General features: G+C 35.9%; 1 protein-coding gene across 1 annotated transcript; it reads right to left on the bottom strand.

Annotated features, from left to right (window-relative positions):
- Positions 1-20,222: 20,222 nt before the first annotated feature.
- LOC143055163 (uncharacterized) lies at positions 20,223-22,124 on the bottom strand. Its single transcript, XM_076228303.1, has one exon. It carries the CDS (start codon positions 22,122-22,124, stop codon positions 20,223-20,225), a length of 1,902 nt encoding a protein of 633 aa, XP_076084418.1.
- Positions 22,125-23,419: the final 1,295 nt, after the last annotated feature.

Genomic DNA, 23,419 nt, shown 5'->3' on the forward strand with positions numbered 1-23,419 from the left:
TCAGCAATAATCTAGCATATTTATGACATGACTTTTGTGTGAATAAAACAAGCATTGTTGTGTTTTCTTAATAAATTGATAAATTAACATTTAAATGAAAACTTTAAAGTGTTAATTGTTGTCAAATTATACCAGGTAAATATTTTCAGACTATAGTATACATAGAATTATAGGAAATATACGGAAGATATTATAACATTCAATATTGTCTCCAACAATTAATAATACGGTGCTGTCGTACCAGTACATCATTTTGGCGTTTAATTTTTAGTGTTTGCTTTCTTTGCATGTGTTTAATTTTTGCACTTTAATTGGAGGCACCAAATAAACCAAAATTAGACTACAACCAATATAACCAAATGTTCGGTATATGATCAGTTGGTGCGGACATACTATGGTAGACTAGCTTATTTCTTTTTCCCAGTATACAGTGTTATTTAAAAAATTATAAATATGGAGACATACTTGATACTTGATTTCTGAAAACAAGATCTCACAAACATGTTTAACCCCGCCGCATTTTTGCGCCTGTCCCAAGTCAGGAGCCTCTGGCCTTTGTTAGTCTTGTATTATTTTAATTTTAGTTTCTTGTGTACAATTTGGAAATTAGTATGGCGTTCATTATCACTGAACTAGTATATATTTGTTTAGGGGCCAGCTGAAGGACGCCTCCGGGTGCGGGAATTTCTCGCTACATTGAAGACCTGTTGGTGACCTTCTGCTGTTGTTTTTTATTTGGTCGGGTTGTTGTCTCTTTGACACATTCCCCATTTCCATTCTCAATTTTATCATAGAAATAAACAATGTGCTACTAGCTTTATGATTTTTCTATATTATATTAAAGTATAAATATTCCCCTCAACCATTCAGTCAATATTCAAAGGAAAGTTAGAACTTCGTTGTTGGAGAAAATAAAATTATCACCGGGTTTGCACTAATATGAGCAACACGACGAGTGCAACATATGGAGCAGGATCTGCAAACCATTCCAGAGCACCTGAGATCAGCTTGTTGTCAGGTATAGTGTTGCTCAGTCTTCGGTTTTATATGTTGTATTTTGTGTACTGTATGTCTTTTTTTTTTTCTTTTTAGCCATGGCGTTGTAAATTTATTTTGTCCCTTTGTTATCTTTCACCTTTTTTTTATTCTCAACAAAACAAATCCGGGTTACAAACTAAAACTGAGGGAAACGCATTAAATATAAGAGAAAAAAACGACACAACAATAAAATGTAACGCACACAGACACGAACTAAGCATTAGACAATATCCGATGATAATAACAAAATTTTTAATATAACATCAAAACTTAATCAATGAATTTGGGATAGAAAAGTACCGTGACACGTCTTATAGTAACTTTAATTCACACTCAAATATAAGAGGAAACAAACGACACAACAGAAACACAACTATAATACAACAATGGTCATATTCCTCACTTGGTACAGGACATTTTCAAAAAGAAAATAACAGGAACTGAACAAGCTTTGTACAGGACATTTTTTAAAAGAAAATAACAGCTACCGAAAAGTGTTTGTACTTGACCTGGTACAGGGACGTTTATCAAAAGAAAATAACAGCTACTGAACAGTCTGAGTATAGACAAAACAGTCCGATAAAAGTCTAAACAGTTCGAAAAAGACTAAACAGATCTTAATTAATTGCAAGCGAATTGTCTGAACGGTTCTAAATTATCTGCAGGGTTAAATTCCTAAATTTGACGGATAAACTTAATTAATGTTAAGTCAGTCATGTGCTGTTTAGATCAAGTTAACTAGCGGTCGATACACATTTCAAGGGCTAATAAGGTCTGATATTTTAAATTTCGTATTCTCATTATGAATAAAGAAAAACATGTCAATTAAGAAGACAGATTATTGGGTCTTTTTCCTAATATTCATAACTATAAAACGACTAAAAAGATAAAGTTCATCTAGAGGGCAAACATAATAAGCAGAGAACTAAAGAATGTGTATTTAAGTAGTTGGATTGTTAAGTTTCTTTTATTGTGAAAATGGATATGTCTCATATAGACCGTTTAAATCTGTAAATAACTTCTCAGGTACCAACATAAAACGCGTTACATTTGACCATTGAATGTATAAAAAATAATAATGCTGACTCAGTCATGATGTGTTTCAATTTCCATGCAAGTGTTTTGCACTCTTGATATAAGTTGCACGTCTCTTTGTTTATAAAATCAATAGCAGATATAATCTGGATACATATTATATATTTCGTTTACCAGGAATTTTTATTTCCCTTTTTGTTTTAGCTTCCTTAAAACATTCCGCTAGGTTATGGTTGCAATGTTATCCATTTATCTTTACGATGACAACATGCCAATTTATATACACATAACAGTGTCAAACTTCAATAATTACCCAACATAATAAGTTTTAATCAGAAAAATGTACATACTGTTTATGGTTTTTTTTTACAGTCAATTCGTTATTTATTTTTATCATTTATGGAATTTATTGTTCATAGTATATTCATCTGAGTTAATATTAAATTCGTGTAAATTTTTGTGAGCGATCCCGATGAAGGTAAGTCCAGAAAAGCATATCTGAAGCTTGAAATCTAAAACGTGTTGAGTTCGGTTTTTTTTTAAATCTTTTTCACCTCAATTATTGAAAATCAGACAATATGTGTAAGAGATATATAGATGGAATAATTTTGGAACCCCAACATCTAATCCAAACAAAAAAACGTTATATTCTTAAAAACGGTATATACCTTTTTAACCTTAAATCTGCCACAGCGATTCAATAATTTGCCAGGACAGATTTTGAGTATTACATAACAGCTGTACCTGTTATGATGTTCATAATAAGACAACGTCAACGACAGGGGCAAATATGGAGTGTCAGTTTGTGTTGTTTGTTGCGTAGAACAATCTCAATTTGTGATAGAGACTGTTTGATTCTATATATAATCTGAGAACCCCAGTACTTTAGCAATTCGTTGTTGTACAAGGTATGAAGCGCTCGTAATGACGTTTCGTTTTAGTATAATCAATAAACACTTTTCTACCTTGAAGTGTAGTAATTATTTTATTGATTTCATTGACTTGCGTGGCCAGAATATAAAGAAGACTTTACGTAAGGATTTTCTTATTCCTGGCATAGATGTCCTTAGCCGTTTTCGGCACAACTTTTTAGAATTTTAGATCTTCAATGCTTGTCAACTTTGTACTTGTTTGGTTTTATACTTGGTATCACCAGCCCAGTAGTCAAAACTTAGGTGTTGCCATGAATATCAATTATATGGTCATTTAAAAAAAAATCATGTTTACAAAACTATATGTTTTTAAAAAAATAATAGTTTTCATATCCCAGGCATAGATAACCTGAGCCGTATTTGGTACAACTTTTGGGAATTTTGGAACCTCAATGCTTTTTAGTGGGAGATATTATGGACATAATTGTGCAAATCGTGATACAAGCATGAAATTTGGTATAAAGGACGACTAAAAGATACTAAAAAAAATTCCGCTGCTGGCCAAAAAAAAAATCATTTTTTCAAGATGGCCACCACTCATTTTGAAAATAGCGTCATTACACATTGGCAATACTGCGTTTATCCTTTTAAAGGTGTGTTATACCTAAAATCCGATGTTAGTTTTGATAAAAAGTAGATAACAGATCCTAAATGTCGACTGCACAGTACATAAATGAAACAAAAGGTTACTTCCGGTTTTAAAATGCCGGCAAAAAAGTCAAAAATGCAAATTTTCATACTTTCAAGCAACATCACAAGGGATGTTAATGATTGCTTTCAGTTTTCTTTCATAGTTTGGGTAAAAAACATTGTGTGTATCTAAAAATTATCAAACTGAAAGTTGCATGTACACAAACCCGTACAAGGAAGGCCAGACCGGTAGCATTTACAATTACCAACACAGCTGGGTTTCTTGCATCCGCATTTCATAAGTTCCTGACACGACGACGCAACTGCAGGTAACGAAGTCCATTTCGGTTTCCAATTGTCGATGTCATTTTCTTTCGTCCAACCCCAGTGTTCAGGACTTGGTACCTGTTGAATGCATACGTCCGTTTGGGCCCAAACACATGTCCGCCTTGGAATGCTGCTCTTTTTGTGTGTTCCAAAAGAGCACCTCTGGTAGGCGGAATAGCTTCATAAGGCCCCTGCTTCCTCGAAAATTATTCAAACCGCACCTCGTTCACTGCAAATGTTGCTGTTGATCTGTCATACATAATGCAAACAAATGCTTCTATGAGGTCGATGTCTGTGTCTTCAATAGAGTTTGGTCTCATACTCAAGCGGGCGAAAACGTCTGTTACATCCGGAAATATTTCCCATGTCTGCCAAGCTGATTTCTTCCCTTTCCCACGAAATACGGACACAGTGTCACACCCACTGAATGCATGGAAGAAAGGAAGAGCAGCTACGCGAGGACCTAAGGAGTTCGATAATTCATGCACTGGAAGCCATCGGAAGTCTTTACTTCTTCCAAAACCGATCCATAATTTTTCCACACCTAATCTTTCAAATGCTGACACTACTACATCCGTGTCAGTACTACTTATTATCACTTTTTTACAACCATTTGCAGCAGCATGCTTAACATGGACAAACAGCCGTGTATCGGCTTCTTCGTGGTTACAAGGAGATAGCTGGGAGATATTCGTATTGCTATTACAAAGAACATTTTCACCTTGCGTCACATAAACAATTTTTCTATCAGTCTCTAAACGAGCGATTCTGTCGGCCAGAAACTGGAACAATTCAGTTTTGTTCTCATCCTCACGGAGAAAACTACTCCAAATCCTTGGCGTTCTACCTGAACCAACAACTTTCCGTCTTGCACCAGCACCTCGCTTTCTTCTCGTTCCAGCCTTCAAACTATTCTTCAAGTAAACGTCAAATACAATGTCTACTCTTGAATAATCATCTGTGCAAGATTTTATGTAAGGCAGTATGACATCATTTGCATAGTCATCAAATGTTTTTGCCCCCCGTGGTGGTCTGGAATTAACCATTGCTGCCCCATCAACAATGAATGCGTCAGAGTGTGGATCAGTTGATGGCAAATCGCAGAAGGATTCAAGTATGTCCATTAGCTGCGATTTATTTCCACTGTTGAAAGTGCCATCCTGAGACAAAGACGGTGGAGCAGTTTGGTTTTCATGACTAAAGAAATCTTCTAAGTCACACTGTCTACTTTGACACGAAATGAAAAGTCTAGAAAAGAGATCGCAATCACTTTTAAGGTTCTTAAGCTTTGTTTTTGATGAAGACGTTTCCGGTTTCGTTTTACGGCTGAATAACGGGAAATTGTTCTTTTTTATCGGGTCATAAAAAGCAGATTCTCCTTCGTTTTGCATTTTTTGTAATAGATCTTCGTATTGTTTCGATCCAATATCTTCGAGTCTACATATATTACCAGCCTCCGATTCAACAATTTCCTTAGAGTCAATTTTGTATAAATCTGATGACTCCTCTAGAACAGGATTTTCAAACTCAGTCATCACTTTAGAAAGCCGTTGAACTCTTTCGAAGAAATCCCTTTGGGTCTTAGAAGAGTCTTCATGGTGCCGTTCGTCTGTTGTTGTATGACTCAAACCACTAGATATTTCAAATTCTTCTACCAATCTACTGACTTCTGGTCCAGCTACCATCCATCGCCTCAAAGCTGAGGGATCCTCAGTTAAACCTATGGCACCACCATCGCCCTTCACAATTGCATTGTTCTGTTCATGCGCATGCTCAATTGCGATATTAGAAAACAACTTGTTGGTCTTACGAACAGTGAAATTACCATTGGCAAATTCCATTGCCACCTGTGGGTGATGTTCCTGAAGGGAAGCCATATCGCGGAGATGGATCGGTAACCATCGAGCATAATTTACACGATCAAGTCCAAAAAAATACGGTATCATGTTGGATAAGGACTGTTTGTAAAGTAAAAAATCTGACTCACGAAATGATCGTACTACAGATAACACAAGAAGTTCTAAATTCATAATGGAACGCCAGAAATAAAACTGGGGTCTAGTTGACTCTCTTTCTGTGCACCAGTCCATCAAATTATCGAACGTCACAGAGTCATCAGCTATATTTTCTGCGTTTATGCTTTCATAAGCCGACATTAGCAATTCAAACAAAACACAGGAAGTTATTTTATGTGCGTGTCTAGTCCTATGTACATTTGAACAAACAAGGAAGGAATCTTCCGTGCCAGATGTTGCAATATCGGCTTCCGTGAGGGCACTAGTCCATCCGCTATCACGCAAAAAGTCACCAAGAATTTTAAAACAAGCCATTTCAATGTGCAATCCACCAAACATGACGACAAATTTATCTTCTCCATACAAATTTGGCCATTCCCACTGAATTTGCTTTGCCAAAACAAAAAGTGGTTGATCTGCAGTTATAATTGGTGTTTGTCCTGGATTAAGAAAGGCAACCACTTCCTTCACTTTATCCATAGAATGCTTTATCATTGCAACTGAATGGGCTTGTTTTTCAAACAGTGGCATCAAAGAGGTTAAACTAACTTGTACAGAAGGGCCTCGTTTTTTGGAAGAATGATATGACGACCAAGATATGTGTTCGAAACCCAAATCCTCATCTGTTAGATGAACCTCGTTTAGCCATTCAAATTCACACTGGAGGCTTTGTTTAAGATAATCATGATCTGTTAACTTGAGTATTGTATCGGGGCTATTTGGAGGTTTAGGTTTAGTCTTTAAGTAGGCAGGTCTAACATTTGCGTATGTATCTGGAAGTGAAGATACTTGTCTTGAATTTGATCTATTTCCAAGTATTAATTCTCCACGTTCAATCCCACTTATGTCATCTGACGGGTGCTGAAAAATGGAAATTCCTGTCCCATGGAATGATGTTTTTGCAGTTGTTGAACTAGGGTTGTGATCAATATTGTCAACAGCAGCTGTAGTGAAAAGCCCTTTTTTAAAAACAGATGGACATACTAAACCTTCGGACAAAAATCGTTCAACTACAGCATCTCCCAGTTGTGTTGATATTTCTAATACCCGGTGATATGAAATGCATAACCCATATTGAAATAAAATATCGATCAAGTGACGCTTCCTAGTCCTTGCAAAAATTTAAAGTCCAATATAGATACAAAAAGGAGGTTCACGATCTACTGCATGCCGTTGTTGTTCTGATATTTTTGGTGTTTTTGCATGATAATTGTACATAAGCAACTGAGCAATTGCTAGATCAGACTTGCATACACTGTTTTCTAATTGGGATTGAATATCAGGGCCATGTTCAATCATGCACACTAACTCTAGCAGTGATGTTGGGACGCTTGATTGGGTATCTTCGGCAGAAAATGAACCAGAAAATTTGGTTTTATGTTCCTTTATTTGTGCCCTTATAATTTCTGCAGTTTTGCCAATATGTATGGTGTCGTCGTAATTACATGCTAATGCTATTGCTGGACCGACATCTTTTTCAAAAACCAATAACACCTCCCTACCTTTCGTATATGCTTGAAGATCTGGTATCTTTGCAAGAAGCATTTCTTTCAGTCGTGTCCTGAGAATTGGAATTGTACCCTCACTTAATTGCTGAACCCTTTTTTCATACATATTTGAAAGGTCTGTGAGTCTAAATGCATTGCCCCATCACTATTTCTTTGAGTTTCAAATACGTAATTAACCAATTCAGCCAAGGCAACATCTCCTGCTTCTTTTTCTGCATCGTTATCAATCAGTGCCTGTTCTTCTGTCCTTTTCTTCATGGCTCTTTCTTTATTATATAGAGCTACAAGACAAGCGGGGTGGTATTTCAAGTCTTGGGCTATGACATCCCCAGTACTTAGTTTGGCCAATAACTGTTTTTCTTGGAGAGTTTCAGCACAACTTTTCAATCTATCATTCAGCTTCATTGTCATTGCTTTCCTGAGTGAGGAAGGCGGAGCCTCTTTGTCACACAAAAAACACTTAACAGTATCTTGTTTTAATTTTGTATCTGCATGATCAATTGAACGGCGAATGAACTTAGGAGAACAACAAGGTTCACTTTTGATTGATTGTGTCGACTCGTATCGTTGTTCGACACGTTTCAATTTGGTGTTGTTAAATTTGATTCGACAACTTGGATAGTATTTTGCCTCATTTGTTGTTAAAGTGCTTTCAATACCAGAACCGTTGTTAAACCTTCTAACGTCTAGTGGTATAGGTAAGCTATTCATTTCGTGAAACTTAGGAATGTTGATAGCCAACATTTTATACCCCTCGGCAGTTAATTTTAATGTTTCAACTGTGTCTTCTTGACATAATCAACACTTTGTCCAGTCAGTTTCCCAACTGTCTGTTGAGACTGATGACAGACGAATTCTTTTCGCCATAATGATTGTGAAAATAAAACCAAATCAAATATTTACTCTTATAGCATTAATGACATCAACAATAATTGCAATACAGTTATAAAAAACCTTTTCTAAATTTCACGCAAATGATAACAGGTCGAGGGATTTATCCGACTACATCGACGCACATAAGTGAATTCACAGGTAATTTTTAATAGTTTTCAAGAAAAAGAATAAAGTTCAAGATTAGGTTCGTAATAATGATATTCGATGCATTTAATAACAATTTAAGTTACAATACTTTAATAATAGAATATAAAATACAATAGTTACAACTACAAACGATAAAACAGTTAACAATATTCGATCAATATAACAAATGAAACATTCAAACCAAATTCATGAATGTGGGATGACTAAATACCGTGACACGTCTTATAGCAATGCGATTTTATACTCAGCAAAAACAGTCACAATAGGAAATAAGTGAGATCTGACGACGTAATTGTAAATAACAATCATTATTATACGTGGCAAAAATATCATTAGTTAGTATAGACAAATACATAAACGAAATGGTAAATGTTTTTGAATTTTGTAACTATTTTTTGAGCATGCGCAAACCCCAAACAAGTCAAATATTCATTTATATAATATATCTCTCATGTAAGGAAGGAACCCACCGAACCTCATATGTTTTTTACCAAAAGAATGACAAAGAAAAACAGTTTTCCAGAAAAATAGGTATTTTTGAACTTTGAAACTACAGCCATTTTGAAAAGGCCGTGGCCATCTTGAAAAAATGATTTTTTTTTTTTGGCCAGCAGCGGATTTTTTTTTAGTATCATATAGTCGTCCTTTATACCAAATTTCATGCTTGTATCATCATTTGCACAATTCCCTCGATTTTGCTTGCTAATATCTTCCACTATTTCAACTTTTTACTTGTTTGGTTTTATAACTATTTCGATATGAGGGTCACTGATGAGTCTGATGTAGACGAAACGTGCGTCTGGCGTATATGATTATAATCCTGGTACCTTTGATAACTATTTACACCACAGGATCGATGCCACTACTGTTGGACGTGTCGTCCCGACTTGTATCACCAGCCCATTAGTCAAAACTTCGGTGTTGACATGAATATCAATTATATGGTCATTGTTATAAATTTCCTATTTACAAAACTATATTTTTTGTCGAAAAAAATAAGGATTTTTTTATCCATGGCATAGATAACCTTAGCTGTATTTGGCACAACTTTTTGGAATTTTGGATTCTCAATGCTCTCCCACTTTGTACTTGTTTGGTTTTATAATTATGGAGCATCACTGAAGAGTCTGATGTAGACAAATCGCGGGTCTGGCGTATACAATTATAATCCTGGTACCTTTAATAACTAATAACATACTGCAGTTTCCTTAATCATTAGAAATTGTTTTTGTTCAAATCACGCATTCAATTGTTTCTGATTGTTTCACTTTTTCGTGTCGCGACCCTTTTTACTTTACTGTTCGGGATGGTTGGGTTTTTTTTAAGAATGTTCTGTAACAAATACTTATGTAAATGTTGACTTTGCAAAAGGATAGTTGATTCATTGACGGTCATACCAATTCTCCAATTTCTTTCAACTACGTAGTTGAATTGATAAGTTTCTTTTATTGTGAAAATAGATATATCTCATATTAACAATTTAGATGTGTTAACGACTTCTTTTACATTTAATATATCCAAGTGAACTTGAAATTAAAGATACTACCGACATAGATAAATCTGCTTCATATTGATACCTTTTTCTCGAAATGGCTACTGATGGTAGGTTAAATACCAAATAACAAAATTTATGACAAACGCGATGATTTTAATTTTCCTATAGTCAACTTTCAATTTCTGTGTAGCAATATCCAAGTGGTACCAGCACATGGAGTATATGCATCTCAATTGATACGTTACTCTAGAGCTAGCTCCGAGTACGTTGATTTTGTTAAACGAGGAATATTGCTTTCTCAAAAGTTGCTAAGGCAGGGCAATGAATTAATCAAGTTAAGGTCATCACTTAAGATATTTTACGGTCGCCATCATGAGCTGATTTGCCATTATGACACAAGTGTGTCAGAAATCATATATGATATTCTTTCTCAGTCATGATAACCTTCAATCATTACTGAACTGAACAAAGAAATAACACGACGGGTGCCGTATACGGTGCGGGAAATGCTTACCCTTTCAGAGCACCTGATTTCACTTCCGGTTTTTAGTGGAGTTCTTATTCATTATTTATAACTGTTGATGTAAATGTCTTTTGGTTTTGTGAGTCTTTGTTTACTCCTTGGTTTTGATTGTTATTGTATTTTTAGGTACCAACAGAAAAAAATCACTAGAGCGTTACATTTGACCACCGGGAAGTGAATATATACAAGATAAGAATGATGGCTCAGTTATGATGTATTTCAATTTCCCTGCAAGTGTTTTGCACTCTTGATTGGAAAAAAGGGACAGTCTAACTCATAAATCGAAAAAAACTGACAATCCTGGCGAAAAATGAAAAAGAAACAGACCAACAATAGAACACTTGACACAACATAGGTAACTAAAGAATAAGTAACATGAACTTCACCAAAAATTATGTGTGTCCTCAGGTGCTCCGGAAGGGTAAGTAGATCCTGCTCCAAATGTGACATCTGTCGTGTACACGTACAACGTTACCCTAGCGAACGACCTAGATATTGAATTTCACTTCATGATGTTTTATCACATAAAACACAGCAGGCGATGCCAACCATCTATCCCAGTTGAGTTTAACCAACGACATCACAGACTTCTGATACTTCTCGTTATAAGTGGTGATATTTCACTCAACCCAGGACCAGCTAAACATCCATGTGGTCACTGCTATAAAGCAGTTGCGAAAAACCACCGTGCAGTATTATGTGAGGCTTGCAACTACTGGTGGCACATTAAATGTGCCAATATTTCACCTACCAGTTACAATAATATATGTCACTCTGAAGAACCGTGGTTATGCAATGACTGTAATTCATTTAAGTTTATCAATTCATTTTTTGATATTTCCTTACAAAACTCTACATGTATGAACACTAGCAACTCATCGTCATCTTCAGAAAGTTCAGGGTCTGACATCTTCACTGAACTTAGAGAAGCTAGGAAAAAGCACATAAACAACTTTCATATATGCCATTTAAACATTAACAGTATGCGGTACAAGTTTGATGAACTTAAACCAATTCTACTTGATAAAATTGTTGACTGTCTGATTATTTCTGAGACCAAATTAGACTCTTCTTTTAAAGACTCCTTATTTGAAGTCGATGGGTATAAACTACAGCGAAGAGACCGTACTGACCATGGAGGAGGTATAGCTACTTTCATGCGAGCTGACATACCAGCCAGAAGAAGACTTGACATTGAATGTAAGACTCTGGAAAACATTGTATATGAGATTACTCTTGATAAAACTAAATGGTTAATTTATGCTATTTATCGTCCACCATCAATGGCAAATAATATTTTTTATGACTCCATAAATATACTATTAGATAACGGTTCCAAATTTCAGGAAAATTATATGGTTATTGGTGATCTTAACTATGATTTTATGGTTAAAAGCAAATCACAAATATTGGAGGATATATGTGACATTTTTGATCCGTCAAATATAGTGAAAAAACCTACATGCTATATGAAAGGGTATAAACCATCACTTGTAGATGTTATTCTTACAAACAGATCAACTCTTTGTTTCAAAACACTGAATTTTAACACTGGTGTTAGTGATTGTTATCATATGATATCTACTTTTATAAAAGGTCATACACCTCATTGTGTAAACAGTAACCCACAATACAGAAGATTTAAATCTTTTAATGTTGATAATTATATTAATGATCTTGATAATATAAATTGTTTACATGATTCAAATGAATGTATAGATGATATAAGTTTGGTATATAATGATTTTGAAACAAAAGTCTCTGATGTGATAAATTGTCATGCACCAATGAAATACAGATACCCTCGAAAAAACTCAGTACCATATATATGAACAGAGAACTAAGAAAAGCTATTTTTCACAAACAAATGCTGAGAACAAAATTTGAAAAATACAAAACAAGCAAAACTTGGGAAGTATATAGAAGGCAAAGAAATATGGTCACAAAATTAAAAAGAAAATCAGTGAACATTTATTTTCAAGAAAAATGTGCTGGAGGACAAAAATCAAAACACTTTTATAGCACAGTCAAACCATTTTTATCTAAAAAGTCTACCTGTAGCCAACAAAAAATTGTACTTGTGGGTGATAATAAAGTTTTAAACGATTCTAAAGATGTCTGTGACAACTTTAATACTTTTTTTGTTAATGTTGCCAATGACATAGGCAATGGTACTATTTTTGAAGAAGAAACACATCCTAGTATTTTAAAAATTAAATCTCACATACAACATGATAAACCTTTTGATTTTAAACCTATACATGTTGACACAGTAAACAAACTTGTGAAAAAGATCAATATAAAAAAAGCTACTGACGTAGATCAAATATCATCTAAACTACTACAAGCTGGTGCACCAGTACTCAAGAAAGACATAACAACATTAATAAATAACACCATAAAGTCCAGTGAGTTTCCCAACAGACTCAAAGAAGCTCAGGTTGTACCATTACATAAAAAGAATGATCCACTGGATAAAAAGAACTATAGACCTCAAAAGTCTATGAAATGGTTATGTCTGACCAGTTAACTGAATTTTTTGAAAATATATTTCATGCTTTTTTATGTGCATTCAGAAAAGGTCATGGATGTCAGACAACTTTGCTGAGACTCCTTGAAGATTGGAAAACAGCTTTGGATAATAATATGTATGTGTCAGCTATTCTTATGGATCTTTCGAAAGCTTTTGACTGTTTACCTCATGATATTCTTTTATGTAAATTATCTGCCTACGGTCTCTCTTCTAAATCAGTGAAATTACTTCAAAATTATCTAACAGATCGTAGGCAACAAATCAAACTTCAGGGAGTACTCAGCAGTTGGGCTGACATCCAGAAAGGGGTACCCCAAGGCTCAATCCTGGGGCCCTTATTATTTAATATTTTTATAAACGACATATTTTATTTTATTGAACATGGTACCTTGTATAAGTATGCCGATGACAATACTATGTCTTATGCTGACACTGATTTTGATAATTTATTATGTATGTTGTGTTTCAGTTATGGGCGTTTATACTCATGGCTACAAACCTTTAACTATCTGTTATAGTCACTGAATAGTCACTTAATCAGTCACTTGACTTCGTAGCACGTCTTGTTGGGGTTATCTCTAGCATCGAAGTGGGGTTTCCGGTCTTGCGCATTGGGAAGTTATTGTTCCTCCTAATCGGAGCACCTTGGTATTGGACTTTACCACACTCCACTCCATTTTCTTTTGGAAAGTTTCATAATCTTGATTCGAATCTTGATCCTAAATTTGTTGCAACAGAGTTGAAATATATATATCCAAATTATAAAATGACTGCCTTAGTAGTGAATGCTTTTGAAAATCCTTCAGTGGTTTAGATACTATTTTGTCAAATACTCCAACTGTAACTCAACATATATACACTTTATACATCAACTACACGGCAACTATAGTCCAAGTCAATGACTCAATATGAAATTCCGTAGTTGTTGACTTCTGTTCCAGATAAAATCCTTGACTAATGAAAACCAGGAAGACTCCCGGTGAATTTCATTAGAACAAGAAAATTAAGTATAAAAATATACACAAAAACACTCTTATAACAGAGTAAATATAAACATTTTCTTCATGTAACGAAATAAACATATATACAACAAATATAGTCAGTTCTTCCTCTCTACTCCCTCTTTCCATATATTCTTTGAGTGTTTGCAAATGTAGTTTCGAAAACTTGCTCCACTGGGATGTTCAATAGTTTTGAGATTTCCTCCGCTACAAAGTTGACTATATATGGATTTGGAATTTGATTTTCTTTATATTTAATATACGGAGCATCAGATTCCAAAACTAGACGGCTAATTCCATTTTCTTTTATAGTTTCACGAATATTTGGATAACGGTTGCCAAAGATAAAGGGGGTGATACCAAAAACTAAATTGATGAAATGTCCTGAAGCTGTTGAGTAGATTTCTTGAGATGAAGTGAAGCAATGCCAGTGGATCTTCTGTTCTTTTGGGCAACAGTTTACAAGAGAGGTCAGTAAAGTGAGATGAAGGGCATCATTTCCACGGCAATGTATGACAACTGGTAGACTATTTTTTACAGCGAGTTGTAGCTGCTTCTCAAGGTACTCAATCTGTTTAGATAGATTAATGTTTCTGTCTGAAGTGTCAAGTCCACACTCTCCAATAGCTACAGTCCTGGAGGACTTGACAAGGTACTCTAGATCTGCCAGATGTCTCTGTAGATTTGACGATGATGAAGAATTGACAGTGCGTGGGTGGATACCGAAACTGAAATGGACGGATGGTGTTTTACGCAATTCTGTTCTTTGTGATGAATTTGGCCAGGATGAGGGAAAACAGAAATTAACCACCATAAACATCATGCATGTTTTGTAATACTCCCGAGTTCCAAAATCGGACAGCTCATGGAAACCAGAACAACCGGTACGAACCAAGAGCGTGTCCAAATGGAAATGGGAGTCAGCAATTGAAATTGGTCCAGAAAGTTTGATTGCCAAAGGTCCTAATGGAATTCCTGCTGCAGATTTATATTCTTCAAAAGTTTTAAGCCAATGTTGCTGGTCGGACTGTAATTTAGAGAGGACAATAACCAAAACTTTCCAGTGAATTAGAGAATGAAGGCTGTATACTGCTTTAGATTTTAATTTCTTTCCTTGTAGAGCCGGATAATTATTCAGTTGATTAAAAAGTCTGACTAGAGACAGTTCCTGTTCTGTAAAATTTCTATTTGTTCTCACCTCTGCCATAATTTCACTTACATATCTCATTAATCCTTCAGGGTACTCCACATTATTCATCACTGCCAATTCTCTAAATAACCCGTTCATAAGTTGAACCCAACTTTCTCCGTACTCATCTTCATCCCACTGAAAACGTTCCTCAGCTGTATGGTGTTCCCTGCCATGATACTCTAGTCTTCTTTCCTGCTTACTGCAGCTCCAGCATGCTGTCTGCGGACTACAATACCACGGAAGGTGTTTATCCAATGCATGTCTGGCTGGGTGTCTGGCCTTTAGTGGGCACAGTATACACTGCGGAGCCTTTGGATCTTCCAATTCATCCAGCACTTCCATCTCATTCCCCATGATCACCACTGTCCTATTCCCTTCCAACTCAATCTCATCCCGTACATCATATTCCAGCTCGCGTTCAATGGACGCCATCCTACTTATAGAGCTGCAAATAAACAATTACCACATAAAATAATATTTTTTAAACAGTTACAACCAACGCAACATATTTACACACAACATATTCAATTAATCGTCAAACATCGTATCATAATCATCCAAATATCTAGGACGATTCCTCGTACGACCGACATACTCGCTTTCCTCTGAATCCTCTACTGTATAGAGAAAGGTTTCATCTAAATCACTTTCACTAAATGAGTCGTTTAAATCTGATACAACCCTATAATGATGTTCGCACTCCTTTTCACCAGCACTGCCGGTTAAACAAAAGGGGCAAGAACTAATAGTTTCAGCATCAACAACAGGGCCATGAATACGTCCTGGGGTATTCATAACCTGGTTATTCACATCAGCATTTTTGACAGGAATTCCATTAGTGGTCTGACCATAATTTCCAGAACTACCGGAGCATATCATGGTCAGATCATTGTCTAGAATTTTGTCTGGGAATAACACCGAGAGATCTTGGCCAATATCAGGATCTTGTATCATAATATCTAAATCCTCATTCTCCTTATGAACACCTAGTGAAAGCCTATTCTTAGCATATTTAAGCCATTTTGGTAAAACTCTATCCTCACAGGGTTTCAATTTATCATGGTGCACAACGAGAATTTTCTTGCGCTTTTGGATTCTATACAAAACAGGGGATATGACTTTAATGACTAAATATGGCCCTTGCCAAGGTGATCTTAGCTTTTTACTCTCCCCTACTTTAGTGGCAGAATCTATTCTATAAACAGCATCCCCGACATCATAGGTTCTCTGAAAGAGCTTTGTGTCGTAATCTCTTTTCTGTCTGAATTGTGCAGACTGAATATTCTCCCTGACAATTGAGTGTACCTCTTCCATAACTTGCTTGAGATCTTTAATATATTCCGATGGTTGCTTACTGTTCCCACTAGTGTGTGAGGTGCCCATTAGCAAATCCACAGGATGCTGAACTTCTCTTCCAAACATAAGCATGTTAGGGGAATACCCTGTATTTCTGTTCTCAGTTGATCTAATGGCTCCTGCTAACAACTGTAAATTTTGGTCCCAGTCTCTTTGCTTCCCTTTTAAAAAACAACGAATACATTGAATGATGGTTCTGTTGTATCTTTCAACCTGACCGTTGCAGCAAGGACGATATGAGGTAGTTCTTGTTTTTGGAATTTCCAGAAGGCTACAGAGTTCACGAAAAAGATTTCCATCTAGATTTTTACCCTGATCTGAGTGTATCATGGACGGACATCCAAATCTTGATATAAAATTATCAGTTAATGTTGTAGCCACAGTTTGAGCATTCTGGTTAGGTAAAGCATAAAATTCAACCCATTTTGTGAACTGGTCTATTACCACAAGTATACATTTGTTACCTTTTGCACTTTCTCTAAGCGGACCTAAAATGTCTATATGGATTCGTTCCATCGGGGAACCAGCATGGAATTGTCCAAGAGCTCCTTTTGCTTTTCTACTCGGCTTCTTATTGATGTTACATACTTCGCAAGTTCTAACATGAATCAATGCATCATGCCTCATTCCATGCCACATGAATCTTGACTTAAGCTTGTTGTAAGTTTTCTGTTGTCCAAAGTGTCCAGCTAATTTTGTATCGTGACAATTTACCAAGACCTCTTGTTTCATTGATTTAGGAACCATGACCAGTACTTTTGGCGGTACAATATCTAACCACTCATAGACTAGAACTCCATCATTAAATTTTAGCTGTGAATTACAGCTCCACCAATGTTTTGCAGCTGGACTGCATAGCTGTAATTCAAACTCACTGGGAACTTGATCATTCTTTAACCACTGTATAATCTGGCATAAGTCTGAATCTTTCTCCTGTTCTGTAATAATGTCCCTGGTTGATCTGCCTTCCATCCAGTTGCAATGGTCTGTTTTGGCATTGTTGACATCAGTTTCTGCTACTATCCTCACAGCAAGTGGAATGACGTCATCAATATCAGCTTCAAATTGTCCCCAAGTTCTCTGTGCTCTACAACAATAATCACAGCCCCCGCAAGGCAACCCTTCCAACTTTGCACCAGCAAAATAATTATCACAAGCTTCAAGATTATCAGGAATTCTCGAGAGACCGTCTGCATTAGCATGTTTCTTACCAGGCCGGTGCTGTATTATCATATCATACTGTGAGAGTTCCTCCAGCCATCTAGCTAACTGTCCTTCTATCGCCTTGAACTTTAAGAGCCATGTTAGACTGCTATGGTCAGTTCTAACTATAAATTGACGACCTAGTAAATAGTTTCTAAACTGACGTGTAAATGTAATTATGGCCAGTAACTCTTTCCGTGTGGTGCAATAGCGTCTCTGAGCAGGGGTTAGAATCTTGCTTGCGTAACAAACGACACATTCCTTTCCATTATGTATCTGTATGAGTTCAGCACCAACCGATGTATCAGAAGCATCAGTATCTAGTATAAACTGTGTATCTGGATCGGGATATGCCAATATTGCAGAAGTTACAAGAGCCTGCTGTATCTTTTCAAACGCTTCCTGGTGTCTCTCTCCCCAGTGGAAAGTTATTTTCTTTTGAGTGAGCTCATGTAGTGGACCAGACAGTTTGCTATAGTTTTTAATATGATCTCTATGGTAGTTAGCAAAACCCAAAAAAGACTCAACATCTTTCTTCTTTTTTGGTATAGGCCAATTCAGAATGGTATTTCTACTCTCTGGATTAACAGATATACCGTCTCTGTTAACAAGTTTTCCTAAAAACAGTACTTCCGTCTGAAAGAATGAACATTTGCTTGGTTTAAGCTTCAAGTTATTATCTTTAAAACGTTGCAAAACTTTATAGAGGTTTTCAAGATGGTTACTAAAATCTTTACCCAGCACGATGACGTCATCTAGATATGCGAGACATTCTTTCCAAGTTAAACCAGTCAAAATCAGCTGTATCATCCTCTGAAAAAATGCCGGACTATTACAGAGACCAAAACTTAATCTGATATACTCAAAAAGACCATACTTGGTGAGGAAGGCTGTTTTATGTCTATCAGACTCATGAATTTCGGCTTGATAATAACCTGACGCCATGTCCAGGCAGGACATAAACTGTGTCCCTTTAAGGGTGTCCAAACAAGAGTCAATACGAGGAACAGAAAATGCGTCTTTTCTGGTTAAAGCATTTAATTTCCTATAATCAATGCAGTACCGCAGGGCTCCACATTTCTTACGAATAAGGACTGGGGCAGCTGCCCACTCAGAAGAAGATGGCTGGATAATCTTTTTATTCAATAAATCCTGCAAGTGGGCTTCCTCTTCTTTTTCGAACCCTAGAGGAGTACGCCGCAAACGTTCTTTCACAGGAGCTGAATTCCCCGTATCAATGCGATGTTTTATTTTGGTAAAGTGCCCAATATCAAGTTCATTTTTGGCAAAAATATCTTGAAATTGCACTAACAGATAAGCCAATTTTCTGGATTGCTCGAGCGATAGATTTTTCTTTGATTTAATAAACATATCCTGCAAATGTTCTGGAATACAGCTTAATATATCTTTTCCTGAATCAAGTTGTTCCAGTTTTCTAACACTAAGTGTTGGGCCATCTTCAGCTTCTTCAATGACTTCTGCTACCTCCATCGCTGTTCCAATATTACAATTCTTTTTTAAAGTTATATATTTATCAGTGACATTTCTCAAAGATACTGGTACTTGGTGTTCAGCTGTACTCAATATATTTGGCATAAGCAACCCCTTCAAGTTTGTTGTAGGTTGAACAATAATCTCGTTTTCACAATCTCCACTCAATTTAGCATGCAAATGAACTTCTGATTGTGGTGGAACTATAACACCTTTCCCTAACTTCACCCTACAGATTTTTATCTTGTCGCTTTTTGCATTGAGCACTGCAGCTGTCAGTTTTTCGCCATCAACTGTTATGGTCAAATCAACTAAATTTATAACAGCTTTTATGTGTCGTAAAACATCTAGTCCTAAAATGACTGGATCTGTTATATCAGCAACTATGACCCTCCATCTTGTTTCAGTTTTGCCTACCTTGATAGCTACTCTATCTGCATATCTTGCAGTGATACTATTGTCTTTTCCTGCTCCTTTCAATATAACTGGCTCTTTAACTTCAATTGCAGGATTCAAGGACTTAGCAAATTCAAAATTGATAACCGTTACCTGTGCTGCAGTGTCAACAATTGCCTCAGCCTGTTTACCATTTATAGTTATTTTCAGTACTAAATTAATGGGTTTATATTTGGTATCATCTCCATACATAGAAACTTCTTTCACCTTAAATTGACTAGTGACTGTTGGAACTTTCTCATTCTTGAAATGGCTCATCTCACAAGTACCAGAACAACCGGTAATTGTTGTGGAACGAGTCACATCCAAGTTTGAGTTAAATGATCCTGGCTTATTGATGTTTGAAACAAGATCATGAGTACCAGCATTGCCGGTTACACTCACAATTTGTTTAATTTCAGTTGTTGGTGGGCGACCTGTATGTGGATAATGGACTAAAGACCGGTCTAAGCCTTCAGTCCTTGAGAGTTTAAATGTTGGTCTCTTTCAGTTGGCTTTGGCGATGGTGACCTTGGAATCCTAGCCACAGCTGTGGTATTAGGGCAATTCCTTGCATAATGCCCTTTTTCATGACAACGGAAACACTCGTCATTAGACCTATCTGGGCTTCTTCCTGGTGATATGGACCTGCGATTTGGACTACCAATCGATTGTCTGGAAACAGCCATCAGAATTTTTGAAACATCATCTTTAATGTTACCAATGTCCTGTTCAGTTCTTTTAAGACGTGACTCAACTGAAGACTGCCAATCAGAAGATGGAGTCTGTCTCCTGTCATATGATGTTGAATTTCTCCTGTCATACCTATTTAATGCTCGAACAGCAAGTTCTGAAGACTCTGTTTCGGAATCATTATCAGAGTCAAAGTGAACTCTTTTAACAACCTCTGGTCTCTTTCCGAGCACAATTCTTTGATTGTGTATGGAACTCTTTACACACTGTAGAGCATTATCTAATGTAGTTGGATTCTTCTCCATAGCGAAGAGAGTAGCTTTCTTATCGCTACAGCCCTTTAAAAATGCATCTACACTTATCGTTTCGACCACATTTTCAGGTGTAGTTGGTCCATATCCGTCACTAGCCATCTCCTGGACTCTTTCTGCGAACTCCTCTACTGTTTCATCAATATTTTGTCTTACTTCCTGTAATTGCCTTCTAATGGTATAGGGTAGGTCCTTATTTCCGAAACGTTGATTCAGCTTTTCTGAAAGTAATACGAAATCATTTTGGACTGACAGCGGACGAGTACTATAGAACTTCAGTGCTTTCTCCCGCAAACATTCTATAAGTCTGTCTAATCTTTGTTTACTATCCCACTTGTACCGATTTGAAAAATGAATAAATTGCATGTAATAGGGTTTCCATTCAGTCTTACCATCATAGCACGGGAGCCTTTGTGGCGTTGGTCCACTACTGTTAGGATGTTTGTTCTGCTCAGATATTTGAACAGATTTTGACATGTCAGCTGTTACCTTTGAAATTTCTGCATCTTGAACATAACTTTTAGGATTCTTTTCGTGCTGCTCTATTGTTTCTGTTACTCTTTTGGACATTTGTAGATGTTTTATTTCCTCTTCAAGACGGACACATTTATTTCTCGCAACTTTTTCACGCTCTATGGTCCGTGCCTGTGTTTCCCGTTCTTCATTTAATTTAATTACCAATTGGTTGGTTTTGTCCATAAATATGGTTTTCTCAATTTCAAACTTTTTCTCTAAGGACTCCATCAGATCTTTCATTTCCTTTCTTTCTACTTGTAATACATCCATATGTTCCTTTTGCTCTTCCAGTTTATCCAGTTTGTCTTGCTCAACCTTGATCAATAATTTTTCCTTCTCCTGTTGACTAAACTCTTGTTGAGCTAATGACTCCATTGCATACTTCTGTTTTGTTTCGTCTATCAATTTAGCATACTCATTCTTTTCTTCTATTTCCCCTTCCAATGCATCTTGCAATTCTTTTATTTTCTGTTTTAATTCATGTTGAACGGTTGTCTTGTCTTGAGTTGCAATTAACAACTTTGTGTCAAAATTCTTTTGAATTTTCTTTATCTCCTGTTCAGCATCTTCTTTTTGATTGACAAGTGTTGCTTTCAACTTCTCAATTAGTTTTTTCTGTTCGGCACTTTCATCAACTTCTTCTTTTTTTTCAAAAATAATTCGACCTGCTGCTACAAGAGGATCCCACAGGGTATTCGGAAGACCTTGTATGAACTTCAAATCCTCGAGCGTTAATTTTCCCTTAGCTGTCCTTGCATCGATAATCAGTTTAGCTCTTGCTTCCCCAATATCCTTAATTGTCATCAGTTCCTCTTTACTTGCCGTGTTTATATTCACTTCTTTTGACATGATTGCTCTATCTGTATGATGTCAATATACGGCTTAGTTTACACGCGATATGTGGAAGCAAATTATCTAAGATGTGTATCGGTAATCGAGAACAACAAATGTAATATTGACCAGATCTCCCGGTATAAAATATTACACCTGTGCAGTTATAATGAGGGACAAATGTAAATATTAACCAGAACTCCCGGTATAAAATATTACACTTGTAAAGCAATACTATAGAACAAATGTAAATATTAACCAGATCTACAGGTATAAAATATAACACCTGTACAGCAATAATATAGGACAAATGTAAATATCAACCAGATCTCCCGGTATAAAATATTACACCTGTGCAGTTATAATGAGGGACAAATGTAAATATTAACCAGAACTCCCGGTATAAAATATTACACTTGTAAAGCAATACTATAGAACAAATGTAAATATTAACCAGATCTACAGGTATAAAATATAACACCTGTACAGCAATAATATAGGACAAATGTAAATATCAACCAGATCTCCCGGTATAAAATATTACACCTGTGCAGTTATAATGAGGGACAAATGTAAATATTAACCAGATCTCCCGGTATAAAATATTACACCTGTGCAGTTATAATGAGGGACAAATGTAAATATTAACCAGAACTCCCGGTATAAAATATTACACTTGTAAAGCAATACTATAGAACAAATGTAAATATTAACCAGATCTACAGGTATAAAATATAACACCTGTACAGCAATAATATAGGACAAATGTAAATATCAACCAGATCTCCCGGTATAAAATATTACACTTGTAAAGCAATAATATAGGACAAATGTAAATATTAACCAGATCTCCCGGTATAAAATATTACACTTGTAAAGCAATAATATAGGACAAATGTAAATATTAACCAGATCTCCCGGTATAAAATATTACACCTGTGCCTGCACAATATTCAAAAATGGCTCTGTAGGCGGTTGTTATTTTTATTTGAATTTATTTGTATTTTTTTTTTAATTATTTTTGTACTGTGTAATGCACCTGTAATTTCCAATCCAGATCAACCGGAAATGAAAAAGTACCAATGCAGTTAACAAACATGTATTCTTGTATACACAAGTATAATTCAATCCAGACCAACCGGAAAATTGATTTATACTGATGTACTGTCAGTTAAACTTAGTGTATGCTATAAAAAACAAATATTGACTTGTAAAAATTCAAGTGTGACTGCGCAAAATTGAAATGAACACTTTATTTCAATATCATTACTTTTTACAAGTTACAATATCTGCTCCCTGTAATTACAAAACAC

Source organism: Mytilus galloprovincialis, chromosome 12 (assembly GCF_965363235.1).
Source record: "Mytilus galloprovincialis chromosome 12, xbMytGall1.hap1.1, whole genome shotgun sequence".
In the NCBI taxonomy this organism is placed as follows: Eukaryota; Metazoa; Mollusca; class Bivalvia; order Mytilida; family Mytilidae; genus Mytilus; species Mytilus galloprovincialis.

Bases quoted from the DNA above. Each gene is read 5' to 3' on its own strand.
- LOC143055163 (XM_076228303.1), bottom strand. From the start codon at position 22,124: ATGTCAAAAGAAGTGAATATAAACACGGCAAGTAAAGAGGAACTGATG.